This window comes from Typopeltis vanoorti, chromosome 12 (assembly GCF_054136105.1).
Source record: "Typopeltis vanoorti isolate ZY-2024b chromosome 12, IOZ_Tvanoo_1.0, whole genome shotgun sequence".
NCBI lineage: Eukaryota > Metazoa > Arthropoda > Arachnida > Uropygi > Thelyphonidae > Typopeltis > Typopeltis vanoorti.
Window position 1 is genome coordinate 16,689,779 of NC_143560.1, and position 25,049 is coordinate 16,714,827.

At 35.1% G+C, this 25,049-nt stretch overlaps 1 protein-coding gene across 3 annotated transcripts in view; it reads right to left on the reverse strand.

Moving 5' to 3' along the window:
* The window catches only part of IleRS (Isoleucyl-tRNA synthetase), a 410,216-nt gene that overhangs the window by 61,373 nt on the left and 323,794 nt on the right, over nucleotides 1-25,049 (reverse strand). For all 3 annotated transcript variants that reach the window (XM_090401998.1, XM_090401999.1, XM_090402000.1), the window contains exons 25-26: nucleotides 19,820-19,954; nucleotides 15,632-15,790 (exon numbers count right to left, since the gene is read on the reverse strand). In XM_090401998.1, coding sequence (XP_090258124.1) covers nucleotides 15,632-15,790; nucleotides 19,820-19,954 — 294 coding nt within the window. The remainder of the gene's footprint in view (nucleotides 1-15,631; nucleotides 15,791-19,819; nucleotides 19,955-25,049) is intronic.

Sequence of the window (25,049 nt, forward strand, 5' to 3'; positions counted from 1 at the left end):
CCAAAAACGCAAATGGCTGAGGGATCTCTACAGGGAACTCGGCTGGTACCGGACAAACGAACGGAGCGGAGTTCCCTGCAGAGATCTCATCAGACAAGTAGAAATAGAACTGCAGCAAGAGCGGCAGAGTAGAGTCGAGGACCTCGACTTTCGAACGAGACTCTATCTCAGACATTTGGAAACACCTTCCGCCGCATTCTACAACCAACAACGGGTGGCGGCTAATGATGAGAAAACGATTCACCAGATCGAGAAGGGCCAGATTTTACGCTCAACCCACGAAATACTCGGTCACTTTCATCAGCAGTATATCGGTATCTTCTCTGACCGGCAGGGCACGGATGACTTCAGTGAGTGGGACGCAACACGTTTTCCCGATCATCTTAGTGCCCTGCAGGACAGGCCGATAACTGCAGCCGAATTAAAGGCCACGTACAGAATGATGAAAACAAAGAAGACCCCAGGGCCAGACGGACTGGGGATAGAATTCTATAGATCTATCTGGGAATTTGCATTGGCAGCGTTAATAAACATCTTTAACGAATTCCTCACTTCGGGAAACATCCCCGAGGAATTCGTTAAGAGCCACACCATCTTTATCCCCAAGAAAGACCGAGATCGGACTTTGTCGAATAACTGGCGTCCAATCTCCCTAACCAACGTAGACTACAAGATTTTTGCAAAAATTATCTGCACGCGCCTTAAGGGTGGTATCGAAAAAATAATAACAAGCTCACAGGTCTATGGGATCCCTGGTAGATCTATGGAATTCAATCTCTTTTTGTTAAGAGACTTGATCAAACTGGCCAAAGAGAAAAAATACCCCCTGGCACTTCTCTCCACCGACCTGGAGAAAGCGTTTGACAGCGTCAACCACAGGTACTTGCAGAACATCCTACTAAAAACAGGCGTGGCCTGAGACTTCGGCGTACAATTAAAAACATGTATGCGGAAGCCACGACCCAACTATCTATTAATGGGTTTCTAACAGAACCAATCCGCATAAAGAGAGGGGTTAGGCAAGGCTGCCCGCTAAGCCCCCTCCTCTTCTCCCTAGTATTAGAACCCCTAATCAAAAGAATTGATAACACCCCCGCAATTAACGGTATTCCACTGCCCCAAGGCTCCAGACAATGCAAAATAGTGGCATATGCAGACGATGTAGTGGCTACACTCAGAGACTCTGAGTCCATCTATATCTATCTGCACACGCTGCAAAAATTCAGCATAGTCAGTGGTCTTCGCGTTAACGCACAAAAAACCAAAATCAAAAGTTTCGGAAATTTCCATAGCACTGGACTTCCCTACGGTTTAACGCTACAGACACAGCCTCTAACTATACTAGGCGTGCCCTTTTCAGACACCCTAGCACTACCAATCCAAAAATTGCAGGAGACAAGCAGGGAAAGGATAAGGCTCTTCAAACCAACCTTCTTCTCCTTTTATGGCAGAGCGACAGTAATAAAAACAATCGTCACCCCAATGCTGATGCACACTGTCAATATCACAGGCATCACACTGGCACAAGAAAATAAATTATCAAAAGAACTCCTGGATTTCTTCTGGAATGGGAGAAAACGCGAAGTAAAGAAAGAATATCTACAACTCAAACAGGAAGAAGGGGGTTATGCTCTGCCCGATCACAGAAGCTTGCTACAAGCAAACACGTTCAAAACCGTACGGAAGGCCTTAAACTCCAACCACATTTCTGGCCTACTAATTAGATATTTTATAGGACTTTTCCTCCCCCTCTTTGGGATCACGGACTATGCTGGACCCCGCGCAAGGGGGGTGCCCAAGTGGTACCATACAGTAGTGAAATCGATCACAACACTCAGAGACAGAGGAATAGCAATCCTCACACACAAACCCAAAGCAGTATACTGGGATTTCTTCCAACTTTCCAGGCGTGATACACCCAATCTTAGTACAAATAATGAAATTCTCTTCAGAAACATCAAAAATAGCTGGGGACAGCCTTTTCATCGGGATCTAGCCTGGAGAATAGCCTACGGGTGGCTCCCGGTGAAACAGGTGAAATCCCGGTATGTACCTAACCCGTGCGACCCATTCTGCGATGTCTGCCGGGACGTGGAAACGGTGGACCACTTCTTTTATTTTTGCCCACCAGCCCAACGCATCTGGCGGAGACTCAGCACAGCATTGGGAATCCCCATGCTGACAGTAGAAGAGGTAGTACGACTACAATTCCCGCCACCAGTCCAAAAAAACCAAAAGTTCACTATCTTCCTAATCAATGTACTAAAATATCACATCTGGAAAGTACGGAAAAAATCCCAGGTACGAGACACAAATTTAATGTATGCAAGAATAAGAAAAGGTTTCTTTTTCTACTTACACAAATTTCTTGCACAAGAAAGGCACTTACTAGGAGACTTTAAATTTGTGAATCAATACTGCAAACCACCGATAATATGCTTTCTTATACAGGGACGCATCAAGCCTTGTATATCTCTTTAGAACCCAAAAAAAACCCACCATCCCCCCCACCCCAGGAAAAAGAATAACCACTCTGTTTCCCCTAGCCACAAAGCTTTCGCTGGCACGGTTTCTTTACTCCAAACAAGGGGGGGGAGAGCTGAGAACCGGGCGGCGAAGGCTTACTGCGAGGCGGTGCCGCTCCTCGTGAGCGGCATCTCCCGGGCCAGTCTCTTCCCCATTCTAAGTCCCAGTGGTACCAGGTATACAAGTTCCTCAGTAAGTTCCTATTCATTCCTACTTACCGGACCTTAAGTCCCGTTATTTTAGATTTAAAATAAATATTTAAACAGGTCCTATTATTTACATCCTGTTTAAAAAAAAAAAAAAAAAAAAAAAAATATATATATATATATATATATTTACCTGGAATAAAAATAAGGATATATCTAGTAACATAAAAAGAACCTCCATTAATACTGGAGTAAATCATTACTTTAGATAAAATAATATGAGAACTATAGACAAAAGTCTATGTTTAACCTTTTCTGAACAGGTAAATTGAGATTATATGTTACAGACCAATTAGCCAATAAGGCTAAACAGGTTGACTGAGGCCTCTTTTTACCTCCTACTATCCTACTCTATCTTATATCATACTCCTCTTTTACTGTCTGCTGATCCTCAGCATGCTTTATTCTCCAAAGGCCAATGATGAGAGACATGAACTCCCATTCTACCTCAATAAAGGTCGAAACTAGTCTGGGTAGTGGCCCTTCCCTTAATGCATAACATTAGACATATCCGCAAGGAGATGTGTTTTGCATTAATGGAGATACTGGGACAGGAGTGTTCGTAGCTTGCTACACCTTTGCAACGAGTTGCCCTGGTGTTGTATCACCTTACCCTTAGTCCTGAAGATACTTTCAGGCGCAAACTTTGTTTGCTCACACTTGGATAAAGGATTAAACTAAATTTATTATACTCTAACCAAGTGAAAAATAAACTTTCAAAACTAAATGTGAGAATTACACAGGGATTTCCCTATTGAGCATCCCTGGTAACAAGTACATATGTACTCAATGTAAATGTACTTGAGAAGAGGCTAAAAAATTGTGGAAAAGAAGCTTGGTAAATAACAAGCTGGATTCAAGCCAAATAGACATTATCACGATCAGATTTCTCTTTAAGACAACTAACGAGAAATCATGGGAATTATAACAAGGATTTATATTAAACTTTTGTAAATCTGGATAAACCACATGAAAAGGGGCCAAAAAAAAAAAGCTGTTCAAAACGCTACAATTATATAGTATAAATAAGACATATCTAGCAATACATAGTCTATATGTGAGTTGTAAGTTAGCAGTTAGAAGTGAAAGAGATATAGATAATGGTGGTTTTGATAAACCAGGTGCAAGACAAGGCACACATCTCCACTTTTATTCATCATCAGTATGGATCACATTATGAAGAAAGTGGCATTAAATTTATCAAAATTAATAATATTCTCAGCTCTTAACTTTATAGATATTATATTCTTAAGTAAATACATCTGGGATGCTTAAGGGACAAAGCTATATAACCAGGAGGAGACCTCCATATAGCCTTTAAAGGAATGCAGAGAACCAACCAGGGCTTTTGACCTAATGTCCAATCCTCACATTCTCGTGGTGCACCCTGTTGGGTATCTACCTGGATAGTGAATGAAAAAGGATGATCTGGCAATTTGGGATTTAGCCCACCAAATTGTATGCTTACTGGCTTAAACCAAAATACAAAACGATGGTACAACATGACAAAATTTCATGCCGGCCGGGGCGTCGCCTGGTTAAAAATGGCAAAGAAATGGAGCTAGCTGAGGAATTAGATAAGTACCAGATCGACATAACAGGGGTGATTCAAACAAAAAAGACAAAACTAGTGAGATCTTTCTGAGCATTTTGTATTTATTCAGGCAATGACAATCAAGGAAAAAAGGGGAAGCATAGTATTCAACACTAAATACGAGGATAATCTTATTGAATGGCAGGCAGTCTCAAGTAGAGTGATGTGGGCAAATATGAGAATGGAGAACTGGACAATGAGACTTATTTGTGCCCACAAAAGGTTCTACTAAGGTAGAAATGGAGGAATTTTTTGAAGCTTTAGAAAAGCAACTGACACAATGAAAATGGAAAAGTTGGTCCTTGTTGGGGATCTAAATAGCAGAGTAGGAAATGATTGTCAGACATACAAAAGTATTTTGGGAAAATTTGGAGAAAAGAGCAAAGCTAATAATAATGGCAAATACCTGTTGGATTTCTGCTCAGGACATGGACTGGTTTTTACTAACACCATGTTCCAACATAAAAATGTTCACAAATTCACATGGACAGAAGAGGCAGGGAATAAGAAAAGTCTCACTGACTATGTTATTGTTGATAGTGATGTTCTCTCCCGGGTGCAGGACACCAGAGTGTACAGAGGATTTGAAATTGGAAGTGATCACTATTTAGTCTTGAACAGGATAAAATTGAATTTCATATTGAAAAGAATAACATGTAAGAAAGTTTTAAACCGAATAAAATTTGAGCAGCTCTCAGATGTGAACTGTAGACTAAAATACACAAAGATTATTGAAGAAAAAATGAAGGAGTTTGAGAACAGCAACCAAACCTTGGAGATTTAGTGGCAAGCCTTGAAGAAAATCCTGATTGATTCAGCCAAAGAGGCATGTGGTGAGGTTGTCTGCAAGGATAGAAAAATCAGAACTCCATGGTGGACAGAGGAAGTTAAAGAGGCAGTGAAGGAAAAGAAGAAAGCATATCAAAAGTTCTTGGCAAATAAGTCAGCTTGTGCTCTTAGAGAATACGGAGACAAATGTAAGAAAGCTAAACACTTTGTAAAACTAGCTAAACAAAAAGTCATGGGAGGATTTGGCAAGAACATAGAAAATAAATATCAAGAAGGTGGCAAAATATTGTGGGTTGTTGAAGAATCTTAGAAATGGAGGAAAGAGTGCTGTAAAAGGAGTTAGAGATGACAAAGGTGACATGAAAACAGGAGAAAAAGATAACCTTGAAGTATGGAGTAATTACTTTGAAAAATTTCTAAAAAATTTACAGTCGTAACTTGCTTTTATCACTGTACTATCACAACAAGCAGTTATAGTACAGTGGTAAAAAAACACTCAACAGGCATACAGTCAGGAATACATATCTATACTTGAAGTAGAAAAAGCCATCAAAGGCCTGAAATGTGGAAAGGCAGCAGGAGTAGATGATATTCAACCAGAAATGCTGAAGTATGGTGGTATAAAAGTCTTACAGTGGCTGCACTGCATAGTTCAGAGGGCCTGGACAGAGGGATGAATTTCCGATGATTGGAGTAGAGCTCTCATAGTACCCATATATATAAAAAGGGAAATAAAACTGAATGTGAGAATTACAGAGGTATTTCCCTACCGACTGTTCCTGGTAAGATTTATGCAAGTATACTTGAGAAACGGTTGAGAAGAATTGTGGAAGAAAAGCTTGGTGAAGAAAAAGCTGGATTCAGGCCAAATAGAGAGAGGCTGTCAGGATCAGATTTCACTTTACAACAAATAGTTGAGAAATCATGGGAATATAACAAAGATCAGTATTTAAGTTTTGTCGATCTGGAAAAGGCATATGACAAGGTGCCAAGAGAGAAGCTATTCAATACGCTACAGTTATATGGTATCAATGGGGCATTATATCAAGCAATACTTAGTCTTTATTTGAGTTGTAAGTCAGCAGTTAGAATTGAAGGAAGTACAGGAAGATGGTTTAATGTTAAATCTGGTGTGAGACGAGGATGTACATTATCCCCTCTGTTAACCATTATCTATATGGATCACATTATGGAGGAGAGTGTTATTAAACATCATATCAAAATTGTAGATGTTAATGTTAGCTCTTTCCTTTATGTGAACAATGCTATACTTCTAAATAAATGCTACAAGTCTGCAAGATTCTCTGACTAAATTGAATAGCTGCAGTAATAGATATGGTATGAAGGTCAGCAATAAAAAGACAAAGACAATGAAAATAGGCAGAATCGTTGAAAATGTCAACTGCGTTTTGAACGGAGAACCTGTGGAACAAGTAAAACATTTCAGCTACTTAGGCACGATTTTTAGTGAAGATGGTAAATTAAATATGGAAACAGACAACAGAATCAAGAAAGCTGGTATGGTAGGAAGTCAATTGAATAAGAGAGAAATTAGTCGGAACAATAAATTAGCTGTATACAATACAGTGTTCAAACCAGTTTTAACTTATGGATCTGAGAGCTGGGTCAGAAGTAAAACACTTGTCCAAAGACTAAAGACCGCAGATATGAGAGTCCTGAGAAAGATTAGAGGCGTGAACAGATGGCATCAATGGCAATATCATATTAAAAATACGAATATTAGGAAAGAACTTGATATTGTCAGCATCCAGGAACGCGTTAGCAGAGCTAATCTCAGGTGGTATGGTCACTTAAACAGAATGGGCAAGGAAAGATTAGCAAAACAAGTGTTCTCTGCCAGGTTGGCAGGAAAACGACCCAGAGGAGGACCAGGATATAGGTGGACTGATATGGTACAAAGTGCCTTAAACGATAGAAATATAAGATCTGATATTGTTGAAGTCTTGTCGAGTAACAGACTGATTTGGAGGAAAATTGTAGATAGGAAGTTAGTAATGATGTAAATTTTTCATGTAGTACTATCATATCCTGTACACTCCTTGAGGGTACATGACAGGAATTTGATGATGATAATGTAAATACATCTGCAGGATTCTCTTACTAAATTGAGTAACTGCTGTAATTTTGGTATAAAAATCAGCAATAAAAAGACAAACATTAAAAAATAAGCACAATCATTGAAACATCAATGACATCCTAATGAACTACAAACAAGTACAACATTTCAGCTATTTAGGTGTGATGTATAGTGAAGATGGTAAATTATTATATTAGGACAAATGATGCTGTTTTGGCAGTCGCTAAAGGGAAGAAAGTCCAAAGGTCACCAAGACAGCAAAGGTCAAGCACAATGAGCTGTATCAAGTGCAATAAGCCATTAAGCGATGAAGGGGACAGGCCACAATGTTCTGGCCAATGCTCTGGGATGTCAGAAAGCACGTGGAAATCAAAAGAAGCCACAAAACGGTCTGAATGGCACTGTCTACAATGCCGTGAGAAAATGAAGAACAAAGAACAGACACCAAAGAAAAGCAATGCGCATCAAAGTAAGTCCCTTCCTGATTCTAAAATTACAGACAACTTAAGACTCCTTCAAACGTATGGTTAAAGATTTGCTAATTACACACATGGAACAAATTAACAAAAAAATTCGAGGAGTATGAACATTACATACATTACAATAACACGACTGTTGAAGAAATGTTAGGAACCGTGCGAGTAATAAAGACAAAATTAATGGTAGCAATAGAAACACAAGAAACACTCAAGCACGAAAATGAAGAATTGCAGAAAGAAGTAAACACACTCAAGTGTCAAATGGAGCACATACTACAAAAAGAAAGAAGAAAAAGAACTTCACATTCAGGGAATACCAAAAGAAAAGACAGATTTAAGCAACATAGTGCAACTGATCGGCAGCAAATTTGAGATGATTTCAGACTTACTGCATTCTTGCAGCAAGCAGGAAAACAAGGCTTACAACATCAATCCTAACTGACAAGAAACTTCCACTAATCTATATATCTGAACACTGGGCTCCATACTTTAAAAGACAATATTAACTTCAAGATTTTTGACTCTTTGAAGAAATGGTCCGACTACATTTCCACCAATACCGACTTTACTATCATACACACAAACATAAGTATAAAAAAAAAACCTGGATTACATTGATAACACTGCTCATAACATAGATGTGTTAATACTGACCAAAGTTGGAATAAACAACAGAGAAATTTACACATACGACATTAATAATTACCAAACCTACAACTTACAGGGTGTTCGGGATAAATTTGACATATTTATAATTAATTATATTTTTCCGTAAGTTACATGTATTAACACACACTTCTCTTCATTTAAAAGTTTGGACCCTTCTTCATTCATATACAAGATGTCAGAAAGGATGGATAGCTGGAACCCACCTGAATCATGGAAGAGAATAACTTGTATCATGATGATTCGTGCCCGCCTTCAAAATAAGGATATTACGACTGCTGCCCAATGCTCCCTGAATACAGTAAAAACAATCAGGCATGAACTAGAGACTTGCAATGGTGACTACGAGGATGTAGCAAGAAGAAAGATCCCTAGCAGACGATCTGATTGCGTTCGTACAGCAGAATTCCTCGCAAATCTGCAGGAACAGGTGTTGAAGAACCCTGGCATTGGAATTCGGGCTTTGTTCGTGGAGTTGCTAACTGTAGTCAAGCCCTGGATAACAAGGGTAGCCAATGGTAGGCCGTATGTATGGCAGCAGGATTCGGCCCCTTGCCACACCTCTGGGAAAAGTCAAAAATGGTTGTCTGAAAATTTCTACGACTTCACCAGTCCAAATGTTTGGCCTCAAAACTCCCCAGACCTTAACCCCATGGATTATTTTGTATGGGGCGCAGCTGAAAAAGACACCAATCGCACTTCCAGTAATACAAAAGCCCAGTTAATGGATAAAATTAAAACAGTTTTTGCGGCCCTTCCCAGGGAGACTGTAGCATCAGCTTGTTCGAGGTTCCGAAGCAGAATTGAAGCTGTGATCGATGCTAATGGTGGTTATTTTGAGTAAATCTTGTTGATAGTATTGTAATTAACTCTGCCTGTAATGTTTTTTTGTCAATTCATTAAATTTAATAGATACAAAGAAGATTTTCTTTTTCCTTACGAAACTGTCAAATTTATCCCGAACACCCTGTATATAGACCAAACAAAAGAGGGGTGGCATCGTGGCATTTATCTAAGAAAAATACAATGTGACTGAAAAACAAACTCATTTCAAACATGCGGAAACACTAATTTTGGAAATCACAAATAGCGACAAACATAATATCAAATACACAATAAACATAATATACAGACCCCCTAGATAATAATCCACTGAGCTTTCTGCATGAGTTAGAAGCATGGCTAAGCGACATCAAACCCAGTACAACACATAGGCTCATCCTATTAGGAGACATTAATATAAATACTCTTGACCACACTTCTTCAACCACTAACACATACCTTGATATACTAAGTCAGTACAACATAAACCCTACCATTAACTCCCCAACAAGAGAAGTAATACTCAACAATTCACCAATTCAATAAAATACATCTTCTTGCCATTCTCAAGTGAAGAATCTAGTAAATTTAATGCTATCAAAATAAAATATCTTATTTCCATTAAGAAAGACAACACTTCATTCTCTTACTTTTTATAACTTTCTACATACCAACCAAGATCAATTTTCATTTTCTCTTCTTGCATTGACTTTCACATCTAACCTATCCTGGCATACGTACATCATATCCACAGTCTCCTCAAAAAATCAGTACTCTTTTTGTTCTAAACAATACTTCTTTTCTGCTGAACTCCTGACACTTTATAAATCCCAAATTGTCCAACTTTAGAATAGCATTCTCAAATTCAGGGTGGCACACCAAGGACCACCCTCAGAATGCTTGACTATCTAAAACAGAGCTTAATATATGACTTTCTCTCTCTCTCTCTCAGTCACGCTTTCTCCAATCACATTCCCATAGACTCTGTATTCCTGTGTATGTCTTTATACATATGTTTCCAAGAATATTGCTCAGCCGAACTTGGAACCACATTCTTCACAAACTTTCCTCTAATCACGTACAAGCACAGGGGCAACTGATAATCAACATCCATGCACAATTCAGCTTCAAATTCACCAAACTAACACTCATCTTCTTCCTTCATTCTACATATCTTTTTCCTTAGGATCTTCCTTATACTGTTTTCACTTCATGAAACACATTAACAGATTCCTTTCTTCTCTTTAATCACTTGCCCACACATAGCGCTGTTATGTAATAAGTCTTGAAACCATTTTATATATATATATGTGTGTGTGTGTGTGTGTATCAACCCCACATACAAAAGTTTTCACCCAATTTTTTGTAATGAAATAGCTTTATTCCTGATACAGGATAATTAGACATAGATAAATATCTGGAAACAGGTCAGTTTTCCATCACTTATATAAGTTAATAGGAAAGATAAGTAAATTAAGTTCACAAAAAATAAATTTTTATTAAATATTCACACCATATTTTATTGGATGATAAATCTGATATGAAGTAAAGAGATGGTAAATTAGCAAAAAAGGCTTCAGGTTCATATAGAATTTAAGACCAGTATTCTCATGTACATTTTAGGATTCTAGATGTAAGAAATCCTAGCAGAATTATAAATGTGCACTTTCATAGAAGAAAAAAAAAATATATATATATATATATATATATATATATATATATATATTTGCAGAAATTAGAAATTTAATTAGATTAACAGAAAATACAAATAAAATATTAAAAGATGATAGTGTCCTGATAATTATGAATTACAAAAGAGAATTTGTGATTATATGTCATAATCAGAGATTGCCTGAGGCAAGACAATATTTAAATCCGTTGTGACAGTGTGGAAGAAGATACACATGTCACAAGAAGAAAAACTACGCAGTCTTATGGGAGTTAAAACTTTACATTTTGTGAGAAAAAAAAAAAGAAGCCTTATAAATAAGTTAGTCTAAAGAACAGTTATTTCATTCTAGAGTTTTGCTATGAGAAAGGGAATGCTCAACTGGCAGACTGATGATTAATGGTAATAATATTCATCAGTTTGCAATATAATTCAGTAATACTGTGAGTCTGCATGAATGATTAATTTTCTATGACTATAAAAATGAAATCTCGGCCTTGGATCCAAATAGTTTTATATTTATTAATTTGAAAGCTATTTATCATGTATAATTTTTTGTCTTACTGCTGCAATACTGAAAGGGATGCTGACCTGCAGAGATAAAAGAGTTATCATTCTGCTTAAGTATAAAGAGCTAATAAGCTTCATTTCGGCAATGAAAACATTACTTAAATTTAGGGGATATTAAATCCCATATAGTTTTAAAACCGAATAAGAAACTCAAAGATCGGAATCAGAGAGTTTCTTGCCGAATATAGTAAACTATAAAGTATCGGCGACACTAGTGTTAGCCAATGCAAGTTATCCTAGTACGTAGTACAATACCAGGCAACTCGTTGCAAAGGTGGGGGAAGTTCAGATCGCTATTCTTAGGTATTTTCCATAATGTAAAAACACATTTCCTAGGAAATGTATGCTGTTATTACATTATGGAGGGAGGTCACTACCCAGACCGGTTTCAGCCTTTTTTGAGGCTTCATCAGTGAGTAGCTATTAAGTAACTTAATGGTTGCACCTGTTTGGAAAACTCGTTCGCAGAGTACATAAGTTCTTTTCGTTATACACTTTGGTATTAGGTCTAGCTACTCACTGATGAAGCCTCAAAAAAGGCTGAAAGTGGTCTGGGTAGTGACCTCCCTCCATAATGTAATAACAGCATACATTTCCTAGGAAATGTGTTTTTACATTATGGAAAATACCTAAGAATAGCGATCTGAACTTCCCCCACCTTTGCAACGAGTTGCCCGGTATTGTACTACGTACTAGGATAACTTGCATTGGCTAACACTAGTGTCGCCGATACTTTATAGTTTACTATATTCGGCAAGAAACTCTCTGATTCCGATCTTTGAGTTTCTTATTCGGTTTTAAAACTATGTGGGATTTAATATCCCCTAAATTTAAGTAATGTTATCATTCTGTTCTATAAGCCACTGATCAGACCACACTTAGACTATTGTTCTCAAATTGGTCCCTGGGATTTGAAGGGGATAAATTAACTATGGAAAGGGTACAGAGGCGGATAACAAAGAAGGTTTCAGGACTTTACAATTTTATGAGGATTGGCTGAGGGCACGTGGACTGCAGAGTTTGGTAGGTAAAAGAAGAAGAGGTGATATAATCGAGACTTTTAAACAGTTGAGAGGCAGTTACAGGGTGGACATTGGGGAGTTCTTTTGCTTGGTGCAGGAAGGAGCGATGACAAGGGGCCATCCCTGGAAGTTACAAAAGGAAGCTGTGAGCAAGAGGGTGAGGAGTGGTTTCTTTGCATGGAGGGTGGTTGAACCGTGGAATGCATTGCCTGAGAGAGTGGTGAGAGCCAGAACGGTCAAGGAGTGGTATGATAGACTTTATGTTTCCTAAGAAGGATCGCCCACGATGAGTATCTTGACTTCACGGAGGTCTGAATAATAATAATTTCACATCGTTTACCCACTCATGTCATATTTGTCTTGTCCTGTTGATAGCACCCATTGTATCAAACATCAAGGTTTTATTTTGATGTTTGATACAATCTTTCCTTCTTCATATAACTTCAGCACTGTTCTTTCTAGTTACAATAACAACTGTGATTTGGAAATCTTAAATTACTGATTTCTATAACTTGCACTGAAATTGCTCTTCATTTTCCTTTTATAACATCCATTCTTCTTTCCAAAAGCATGATAAAGATGCTCCGTGATATTGGGTTTCCTTCCCTTGTCTTTTTATTTCCCGGAACTATATTCCTGTTTCTTACAAGCAGCCTTTGCATTATCATTAATATTCTGCACAGATATATTAGGTTCCTGTCCATTCTGAAATTTGAATACAGTCCATGCCACTTTTTGATCTATACTGTTGAATGCTTTCTGAAAGTCAACAAAGCAGGCATAAATATTTTATGTAGAGCTTTCTCTACAATTAATCTTAACATTCATATTTGACACACATATTCAAATATTCCTGTTTCTTCTGAATCCTGCTTACTAATTCTAGATTTTCTTCCATTAGTTTCCTCATTCTTTCTGTTAATATTATCACATATACTTTTCCTAAATGCTCATCAGAGAAACTGTTCTTGTTCTGTAATTTCTGCACTCCACTTTCCATCCTTTCTGTGAATGGTATTAGAAGTGATATTCTTCATTCTTTTGGTGATATCCTTCATCCCATGCAGTGTTACAAGCAAGTGTAGTTAGCTTATAGCCACTATGCTTCAGTATAGTGGCAATTATCGCCTTGCCACTATGCTTCAGTATCTCCCAGTGATCTCATTATTCCCTGCACATTTATAGTTCTTCAGATGCTTTACAACCTGTGCTTGGTGGTGATCTACTTCAATACATCAATTAACCTCCCAGTGTCTTATATTACTCTGAATTATGTTTAAATTTATTACATCAATCAGAAATGAATCCTTGTGATTTTTCCTTACTGCTCAATATAAACACAAAGATGTATTAATATCAAACTGATATATTGACAAGATGGCATCAAATGTACTCACACCACTCATCAGACAATAGTTCCCATTTATCATCATCATCATTCTATAGAAAAGTACTTCATGAGGAATTCTAACCAGCAGTTTCTACTATATAGACTTAGCTCTGAAAAAGTAAATTTTCTGCAAAATTCTTTCATTAATAAGGTTACAACAAAGGATTTAATTTAAAATATAACAGAGAATATGATAAAACTTTTAATAAATGGATTTCAAAGTTAGAATTTTCATCATCATCAATTTCCTGCCATGTACCCTCAAGAGGTGTACAGGATATGATAGTACTACATGAAAAAAATTACATCATTACTAACTTCCTATCTACAATTTTCCTCCAAATCAGTCTGTTACTTGTCAAGACTCCAACATTATCAGATCTTATATTTCTATCATCTAAGGCACTTTGTACCGCATCAATCCACCTATATCTTGGTCTTCCTCTGGGTTGTTTTGCTGCCAACCTGGCAGAGAACACTTGTTTTGCTAATCTTTCCTCGCCCATTCTGTTTAAGTGACCATACCACCTGAGATGAGCTCTGCTAACGCATTCCTGGATGCTGACAATGTCAAGTTCTTTCCTAATATCCTCGTTTTTAATATGATATTGCCATTGATGCCATCTGTTCACGCCTCTAATCTTTCTCAGGATTCTCATATCTGCGGTCTCTAGTCTTTGGTCAAGTGTTTTACTTCTGACCCAGCTCTCAGATCCATAAGTTAAAATTGGTTTGAACACAGTCTTGTATACAACTAATTTAGTGTTCCGACTAATTTCTCTCTTATTCCATATGAATTTATTCAATTGATTTCCTACCATACCAGCTTTGCTGATTCTGTTGTCTATTTCTATATTTAATTTACCATCTTCAGTAAAAATTGTGCCTAAGTAGCTGAAATGTTTTACTTGTTCCACAGGTTCTCCATTCACAACACAGTTGACATTTTGTGATTCTGCCTATTTTCATTGTCTTTGTCTTTTATTGCTGACCTTCATACCATATCTATTACAACAGCTATTTAATTTAGTCAGAGAATCTTGCAGACTCGTAGCGGATTTATTTAGAAGTATAACATCATCTGCATAAAGCAAAGAGCTGACATTAACATCTCCAATTTTGATATCAGGTTTAATACCACTTTCCTTCATAATGTGATCCATATAGATAATGAATAACAGAGGGGATAATGTACATCCTTGTCTCACACCAGATTTAACATTAAACCATCTTCCTGTACTTCCTTCAATTCTAACTGCTGACTTACAACTCAAATAAAGACTAAGAATTGTTTGATATAATGCCCCATTGACACTATATATCTCTGCAGCATATTGAATAGCTTCTCTCTTGGCACCTTGTCATATGCCTTTTCCAAATCGACAAAACTTAAATACAGATCTTTATTATATTCCCATGCTTTCTCGACTATTTGTCGTAAAGTGAAGATCTGATCCTGACAGCCTCTATTTGGCTTGAATCCAGCTTGTTCTTCACCAAGCTTTTCTTCCACAATTCTTCTCAACCGTTTCTTAAGTATACTTGCATAGAATTTTTATACATATATTATATCTTTTACAGAATAAAGCAAAGTTCATAATCTAATCAAGTTTAAACTAAAATATCAGTAAAATAATAATTTTTGATACAATAAGATGATTTTGTTCTAAAGAAAATCGATTTTTTGTTTCCAAATTCAAGAAGTTTCATTTGGAAATTAAGGTATGGATATATATGAGAGATTTACAGAGAGAGAGAGAGAGTAGCAGTATCATTATGAATAGACAAATTATAACATACATCATCATTTCCATTGGCCTCATATTTAGTTGAAAGTTCTTCTGCTCTGCTGCCTGTAAAGTTATAGGAAATCTTAATATCTCCTGCTTCTAAAGCATATCCAGCAACTTCAAGACTTCCTGTTTCCAAGAATTTCTGCACTTCATGATCACTTAATTCCTATTTATAATAAAAAAGGATTATTTATTTTAAGTTATGTACCTTACATAGGATTTCATTTACATTTTTGTTTTAAAAAGATAAATATGATGGCATACATCAGTGGTTCTCAACCATATGCTTGCAGGCACACATGTGCCCTGCTGAGCTATTTTATCCGCTGTCTATTATTAAATAAGGAAGAAATAAAATTAAAACTGGAAAATATGTCTTCTCCTAGTAATAATATTTATTGAAATCATAAAAAATGTTAACATTTATGTTATATTATGAATATTTTGTAATTCCCCTGTCTTTGTGTGGAATGTGTTATCAGTGGCAATTTTGTGCATATGTTTTTTGTATTTAGTCTACTGGCAACTGTTACTTAAGGGATGTGTTACCACTTCCAGTGTTGTTGGTATGCTTTGACCATATGTTGTTTTCTCGTGTTTAAAAATTTTGCTCCAAAATGAGGAATCCAAATAAAAAACAACGAACCTATAAATTCAACAATGATTGGGAAGACTATTGTTTTATCCAGAGTAAAGATTAATGTTTTGGCTTATTATGGGATGGTTTAATATATTTGATTTGTTATTTGATATGATAAGCAAGTATAAATTTTCATAGAAAAAATATTGGTGCCCGTCAATCTCTTCGCAATCTTGAATGTACCACAACCACAACCAGGTAGAGAACCCCTGACATACAATTAAAATAATTCTGCATTTGCTTAATTAACTAGTTGGGTTAAAAGTATGTGTTGCGCAGAGGTCACCTACAGAGTCATCAACCATTTATGGTGTATCAAAGCTTGTGAAGTCCAACACAATATTTTATAACTAATTTTTCGCTAATAATTTTCTTAAAAATTGATGTTTGGTTATATGTCATGCCTCTGGTAAGATAAACTCTTACTTCTTGAACACATAAATAGCTCTCTTAACAGCATCAATTCAATATCTTGGAATTTTTTTTTAAACTTTGTTTCCCCTCCTCAGGGGGTAACAACTGTTAGAACATAGGTGAAGACATTTGGTTTTATCTGTATAAGTAGCTAAACAAAAATCATTTGAAGATTTCTGAAAGAACAAGGCTAACCTCAGGTAATAATGTTAGATTATTTTCTAGGTTTCAAAGAATAGTCTTTCTAATATCTTCTAAGGACCAGAGGCACCTACTCCCATCTATCCATTTTATCCCCTAATATCATGTTTATTTATTGGGTAATAGGACTAGTTCTCCTCTGCTAGATTTCTTTCTTTTCTATTTTTGTTTATCACTGCTCTGGTTTTATCAGAGGTAGTTTGTAACCAACATTCAAGTCGTATTAAGTTTTTCATATGAAATATTAATTAATATCATCAAAACATGATTCTGGAGAAGGAGAATGCAAATAAATCCATTGGAAAAAAGAGAATCATAGCCAAATAGTGTAAAGAAGGGTTTCTATTTCTTGATAATATGTTTGATTTATTCAATCTTTCAAAGAGACCATTACAGTAAAGCCTGTAACAAGTTGTAAATAAATTTTTAACACCCACCAAATTGCATAATTTAATAAAAAAGTTCTGAGAAAAATTAAGATATCCATTTCAACATACGATGCCATAGACATCATATGTTGTATGATGTCTATGGCATCCTATCTCTGCATTCTGGTCTTTTAAGGGAAAAGTCCTGGACACAGATAAAATGTATATTTCACTATAAATAAGACACTATATCTGTTACTGCTTTCTGTTTGTGATAATGAACTCAATATATACCTGCAGAAAAATGTGGAAAAGGCTTGACGAAGTTCCTTGTCACTACCTAAACCTGACCAATATCTTTCTTTAATTCTCTGTAGTGTTTTTCTGATAATGTATGTGGTATGCAATTATAAATTTAACTTACCATTTATATATTAAATACTCATAGGATTATCTCAAAAGGAACACTGACTAAATAAACTGACATTCATTTATCTCTTAGACACATAATTTCTCAGTGATTTGAGAGTGCCAGATCTAGTAAATACATCGGAGAATGTTAAGAAGGGATATATGTCAACCTACAGACAGGGCCGTACTTACACTTTTCCCAAGACAGGCAGGGCCGAGGTGCTAGAGTGTTCAGGGGCTCCTAAATTGCCCCTAATTTTTGGTACCACTCAGCTAGAGCCTTGTGCCTGTGTGCATAAGTATGGCCCTGCCTACAGAGCTGGTGGTTATGACAAACTTTGGAGAAAGAATGCTTGTAGTAGTGCCATGGCATAAGAAACTGCAAGAGTCAGATACTGATAAAGCATAGGAAATGGTAGAGCAGTGCAGAACATTCCTGAGGCTTCTTTAAATTTTCTTAGAGTTATGATCAATATATGACATTTGTTCTTTGTCCAAAAAACTATTTGTTCCTATAGTACATTTGTACCATGGGTGGGTGAAAGATTTTTTGTTACATTTTTGTCAATCTCGTTGTCTCTCTCTCTCTTTATATATATATATTTTTTTTTTTTTCCCCTTCTTTTTTTTTTTTTTTTTTGAAAATTTTTAAAATTTATTTTTACATGCTCCAGAGACCAAACATGGAACTTTTACAGCCACTTCAGGCTTCCAATAAGCAGGGCAGTGATCTTGCACTGGGAGATGAGATTGATCTTCCACCTAAGACAATCACAAACATCCATGACCTGTTAGTTGGAGAGCAGATACACTAACCACTCGGCCAACCATGCTGGCAAACTTGCTCAGATATATATCTTTCCAGACCATTCCGCCTGGAAAGATGCATTTCTGGACATAACAAATGCTTCATAACCCCCCCCCACACACACACAATGTAACAGTTGTGTTATAAAAAACACAATGTAATCCAGAACAAAGTTTGGTCTGCATTCATCAAAATTTCAACAGCTGCAATGTGATGTGCTTTATACCTGACAACACAGCAACAACCAGCATCATTTAAACACTTGCAGTTTAGTTACATATTTTTTTTTTTGTCACCCTGTTTATATGTACCAGTTTGTTAGATTTTATAATCTGTAATGTATAATTAATTTTTTTTTTGTTTGCTTTTATACACAAGTCTTGTATCCTGATGACTTACAGAGCTTTCAATTTTTCAGGAAATGACAATGCATACTAGAATATTAATTACAAACTTTAATCAATACCTTCCTATATTTTGGCAATGTAGTGCCATCTTCAGGGATCACAAAACATGATATGTGCATGCATGCATGCATTACACACACACACACACACACACACACACACACACACACACACACACACACACACACACAATACTAATGTCAATGTGGTTCTAAATCAAACAGAGTACAACACAGGTTGGCTTACCTTTTTACTTTCAGATCAGTCTACCTATATCCCCTATAGAATATGATCCCACTAGATCCCAAATCAGAACACTCCATAGGCTGATAGAAAGAGTCTTGGCCTGTGAAAATGACCAACAGACTAAAACCTTTCAACTCTAGACACCCCCTTTCCCCAGAATATGTTACTTAATCTTAATGGGCATAGTAAGCAGCAATGTAGCCGCTTTCTTGTACAAAGTATGAGAGTTGTGAAATTCAGCAGGAAAACAGAAAATATCAACAGTGATAAACTAACAGAACAAGTAAAACATTCAGCTATATAGATGAAATTGATAGTGAACATTACTATTTCTCTATTAATAAACTGATATGGAACACGAGAAGAATCATTTAAAACAATTTGTGAACACGACTTTAATAGGAGAACCACAATTAAAAATGAAAGATCAGAAAGGAACTGGACATAATTAGTATTCAAACATATATAAACAGAGATTATCTAAAGGAGTACTGAAGATAAGGCAAGTAATTGACAATCTAGAAAAAACTGTTAATAGGAAATTAGTAATACAACCTTACCTGTGCTAGATTATCAATGTCCCTATACAGCTTTTAAGGGTATATACAAGAAATGTTGAAAATTTATAAACATGTTAAAAAGTAATCAGTTGATATAATAAAATTTTTCACAAAATAATTATCTGCACTGTTAAACTTACTTTTATTGCCTGAACCACTGTCTTTGAAGCAGCACGAAGTCTAATTCCCAATGCCTTAATATCTGGATCTGCACGGAGTTTAACACCATACTGTTCTTTTGCTGTTGTCCCAAGGATGGTTCTCACATTAAGTTCCTGGATTCAAATAAAACTGATTTTTATATGCCATTATTTACTGATTAGAAGGAATTTAAAAACTCTAATATTATTATTTTATTACATACTCTACTATTATTATTTTATTACATAGTAAATAAACTTTTAGATAATCGAATTACATGGATGTTCAATTATTCTAGTTGAACAATAATGTATATGAGAAACAAAGGGAAAATATGTTAATTTACTGACAATGAACCAAAGTTTCAGTGTACAATAATTCCAGCTAATAAATGCAATACATGGTTAAACAGTGTGCATTAACGATGTAGCATTAAATTCAATGAAATAGGGTTGCAGTTTCTGTAGTTTGTCACTTTGCTAATTCCTGTCAACACCAAGAAACTGATGTTAATCCTATTTCAAAACTGTCTTTGTTCAGGCAATAGTGGGCAGTGGTTCAGGCAATAAAAGTAAGTTTAACAGTGAACCACTGTCTTTGAAGCAGCACGAAGTCTAATTCCCAATGCCTTAATATCTGGATCTGCATGGATGGAGTTTAACACCATACTGTTCTTTTGCTGTTGTCCCAAGGATGGTTCTCACATTAAGTTCCTGGATTCAAATAAAACTGATTTTTATATGCCATTATTTACTGATTAGAAGGAATTTAAAAACTCTACTATTATTATTTTATTACATACTCTACTATTATTATTTTATTACATAGTAAATAAACTTTTAGATAATCGAATTACATGGACGTTCAATTATTCTAGTTGAACAATAATGTATATGAGAAACAAAGGGAAAATATGTTAATTTACTGACAATGAACCAAAGTTTATGTATATGAGAAACAAAGGGAAAATATGTTAATTTACTGACAATGAACCAAAGTTTCAGTGTACAATAATTCCAGCTAATAAATGCAATACATGGTTAAACAGTGTGCATTAACGATGTAGCATTAAATTCAATGAAATAGGGTTGCAGTTTCTGTAGTTTGTCACTTTGCTAATTCCTGTCAACACCAAGAAACTGATGTTAATCCTATTTCAAAAGGTTTGAAAATGATCAAAACAATAGTAACTTAACATTCCAACTTAATTTTGAAAGAAGAATAAAGTACCAATTTCTCACATCAAGCCATAAAAATTATATTTAAGAGCACACAAACCAGAAATTCTGAGAGTAATGTTATGATGTGTCGTGACGACTTTTCTCCTGTCGTGTTCTAATTCACCATCTAGTTTCAAGTCACTTTTATAATTAATTTAACTAATTACGAAGTGATCACCGATCCAAAAGTAGGGAAATTTATATTTATACTGCGCCACCCTATTCTTAGATTAGTCTATATAAATAGTAGGATCAATTCTTAATTAGGTTAGCAGTCATATCATTAGGCGAATCAATTATTATCATTTTCACTTGGGGTTCCCGCAAGATTCGAATATTTATGAACGGTGCAATAAAAAGGAATTCAGGCAAACACAATATTTAGATTAACAAAATAAAACATTTAATATATGATATGGTTAACAAATACAAGAACTCTATTTTAAAATGGAACTACACAAATAACTTAACACATCTTCCTAAGTCAGTTATGCCAATTCAATGTTCTAACTTTCATATACAATTCTCAGTCTCAAAAACATAAATCTTCTTATCTCAAGTTAATATAACAACTTCACATTTAATCAGTCTTCACAAATCTATCAGCTCAATGTTTATATTCACAGCAGGCAATAAACTACGTAAGCAATATTCCAAGCAAATATATTCCGGTCCTTGAGCATCGGAGATATATCACAGTTAATGTTAAAATAGACAAACTTATACAACTACTCTTACCAGACAAATTCTTCAATACATCAAATTATTGAGAGAGCACTTATGAATTAACTTAATTAACTTTGGCGGAACACATATAATAAAAATTCTCCAAGTTTAATCTGTACTACTGTTAGTCGCACTTCACTATTCCAAACAACAGTAATTAGGTACTGATATCTTCTCTTGTTCACTTTTCTCCAAGTAATCGATAAGAATTAAAATCGTAATCCAGATTAACTGGAACTAATCAGAATTTTCGCATTGACTGTCCAGTTTCCTTTTTATCTGATTACGACATTAACCTTTCTACATAACAACAACTGATTTCGCTGATAATATTAAACTTATGATTCACTGCTTATTGGTTCACTTCCGAACACTGTTTTCATAAATTTCTGCCCTGAGAATTTTATAATCTTCTTCTACTTCTTTACTTGTATGCTGCCTTCCTTCTGGTTCCGCAAAACTCTCTCCTCACTCCCTTAATAAAATTCTTCTCTCCTTTCCGTCTTATCTATGACCTTCCTTCTCCTTACTCTTTTATCTATGACCTTCACCCCCACCTTACGTTCGAACGCCACGCTCTACTCCACTCGTGGTTGTTTACGCATGCGTCTCCATGACAATAGACTAAACGTAAATATTTCGCTAATGTAATGTATGCTCTATTACTACTACATGAGTGATTACATAACATTAAATATTTCACAAATAAGAACAATATAATATTTAAGCTATTTCTTCAACTTTTTGATTGCGTATACAGTTAAATATAAAATAACACTTTACGTTACATCATATATATTTGGTCACACAAAATTCTATACATTTTATTATTTTATGAAATAATAGTAGGTCAGGTTTTGAATAAATATTTATTTAGTAATTCTTATTTAAGGAATAATAAATAAATTTATATGAGCCATGATTAATATTTAATAAGCAATGTTAAATGTGAATGAAAAAAAAATAAATTACATAACATAGCTTCATTCACAATTTAACAGATGGACAGCTTATGGAGCTAAGCATAATGTTTAGCAGATGCTGCATTGCACTGCACTATTATTCTGAAGAGGAGTATATTGTTTGGCTTATGTTACTATTACTTTTTCAATACCCTAAGTAATGTTTGTGTTTCTTTCTCTCTCTCAAGGAGAGAGTAGTTCTTGTAAAAAAAAAAAAAAAAAAAAAAAAAAAAAAAAAACTATGCAGATATTTCCAACATTTCAGTATAGCACTGAAATCATCGTTCTGTTAAATGAGGGATGGTATACAAAAGAATCATTGGCAATGTGCTGCCAAGTGAGTTTTTTTTTTTTTACCCAGCAAAAATCTACAAAATCCACTTTTCAAATATACATTCCAACCAGAATGAAGTTCATTTTCACAAGCATTTAGGAAGTTTATGGAAATGAACTTCTTAGTTGTTAGTTGCTTTTATTCAGAAAAGCTACTAACAAGCATGCCAATCAACTCTAGATATAGGCAAGAGAGAGAGAGAGAAAGATAATCCAATGCAAGAACTTATACAATGACATGCCATTAATTCAATATGAATTAAAAAGATAAATGATTATATCTCAGAGTAATGTTGGGCATTTAACAGAATTGCTTACCAAAAGTGAAAAGTACAAAGCAATCAAGCCTATGTAAATTCAATGAAGCAGAATTCTGCAGATTTTTTATATGGTCTTTCCATTAAAAACTAGCCTCTATGAAAGGATCTAGTCATTTGATATCTAGTGTAATCTTGATGGAGCTTCTAAGTAGACAAACACCCATCTTCTTCTTCTTCTTGTATGCACGAAGTAAAAAGTTTGAAATGTCTTTAATACACACCTAGTAAACTCCATGCAAAACAATGGATTCAACAGTTTAAGTGAACATAAGCAAGTTAGTCTGGAAATTAGGGCAAAAAGTAAGCTTTGGGACCAAAGAATCCAGATCTCTTCTTGGAGGTATCTCTGGCATAAGAAATATATTCTATGGATATCTTCTGGAGGAAGTAAGACAACAACTATTTTAAGTTTTTTATTTATTATTTTTTTCCCCCTGAGATAATGTCATGAATATTAGAATGAAATATGTATTTGATGAACTTTAACTTTTGTTGCAACAGAGTCTGGGGAACAGATGCAAACATGATATGATGTTAAACTTCATGTCAATATTTTTATTATTTATTTATTTTTATGAGTTTTCTTTCTGTAGAGAGTGAATTAAAAGCTGTCATCATCACTCACTCTCTCTAAGAAATGGAAGGAAAGAGTTATTAGATTAAATTTCTAAAGTAAATAGGATTATGTGGTGTAGTTCATTTATGTAGAAATACCTGATGTATGAAGCAGAGTTCTGCAGAGAATTTCTGGATTGCAAAAATTTCATCCACATAATATATCCACATAAAAATTTATGCACAAGATAAATGAACCATGAGTAATTTTTCTTTTGGAATAATGTAAATTGTCATGTGAAATATACTGAGCAACAAGTGTTGCTAAAATTCTACAAAGTTGGCAACAGACAAGCAGTCTCACATAATAGTTCTTCTTCAACCAAACTGGACAAAAGTATTAACAAACTATTTACAAATGACAAAGTAATTTTGTTTCTCTGCATTTTTTTTTTAAAGCTGTAATGTATGACTTAATTTGTGCATGGCTTTATATATAGGTCTCCAAACCCAACAGCACTTATTCTGAAGCTAAAAAATCAGTGTAGGCTGCAGAATCTCTTAAAGATTGACACAGTAAGTTAACAACTTATGTAATTAATTTGTTCCAAAAAGCTTCTGTGCAAGTTTAAAATCTGCACAAGTACTTAAATACAATGCATTTTTGACATACATGTTTGTTTCAAAGGATAATTAAAGATACAATAGGTTCTGCTTATCAAAAGAAAACTAAGAAAATGAGTTTATTTAGAATCCTATCAAGTACATAAATATAAAAACATATACAACTCTAAGAAATGAACAAACAGTACTACATATTCATTATGAATATGTTAATATTGTATATATAGTCTATAGTACTGACCATTTCCCTCACCAAATAGTATATCAGTTCTTTCCATGCAATAGCATCTTGGGTTTCTCTTGTATAAGCATAAGACATCACCAATCACTGCTGCATATCTTCACTCAAATTTTCAATAATGTTTTCATTTCTCTTATTAATATGCCTCTTTTCTTGGAAGTGATTGTGTTAAGTGTGAGCAATCCTCACAAAAGCATGCACAATGTCTATGAATTCATTATCTTTTTTCATGTCATTTAATAATTGCT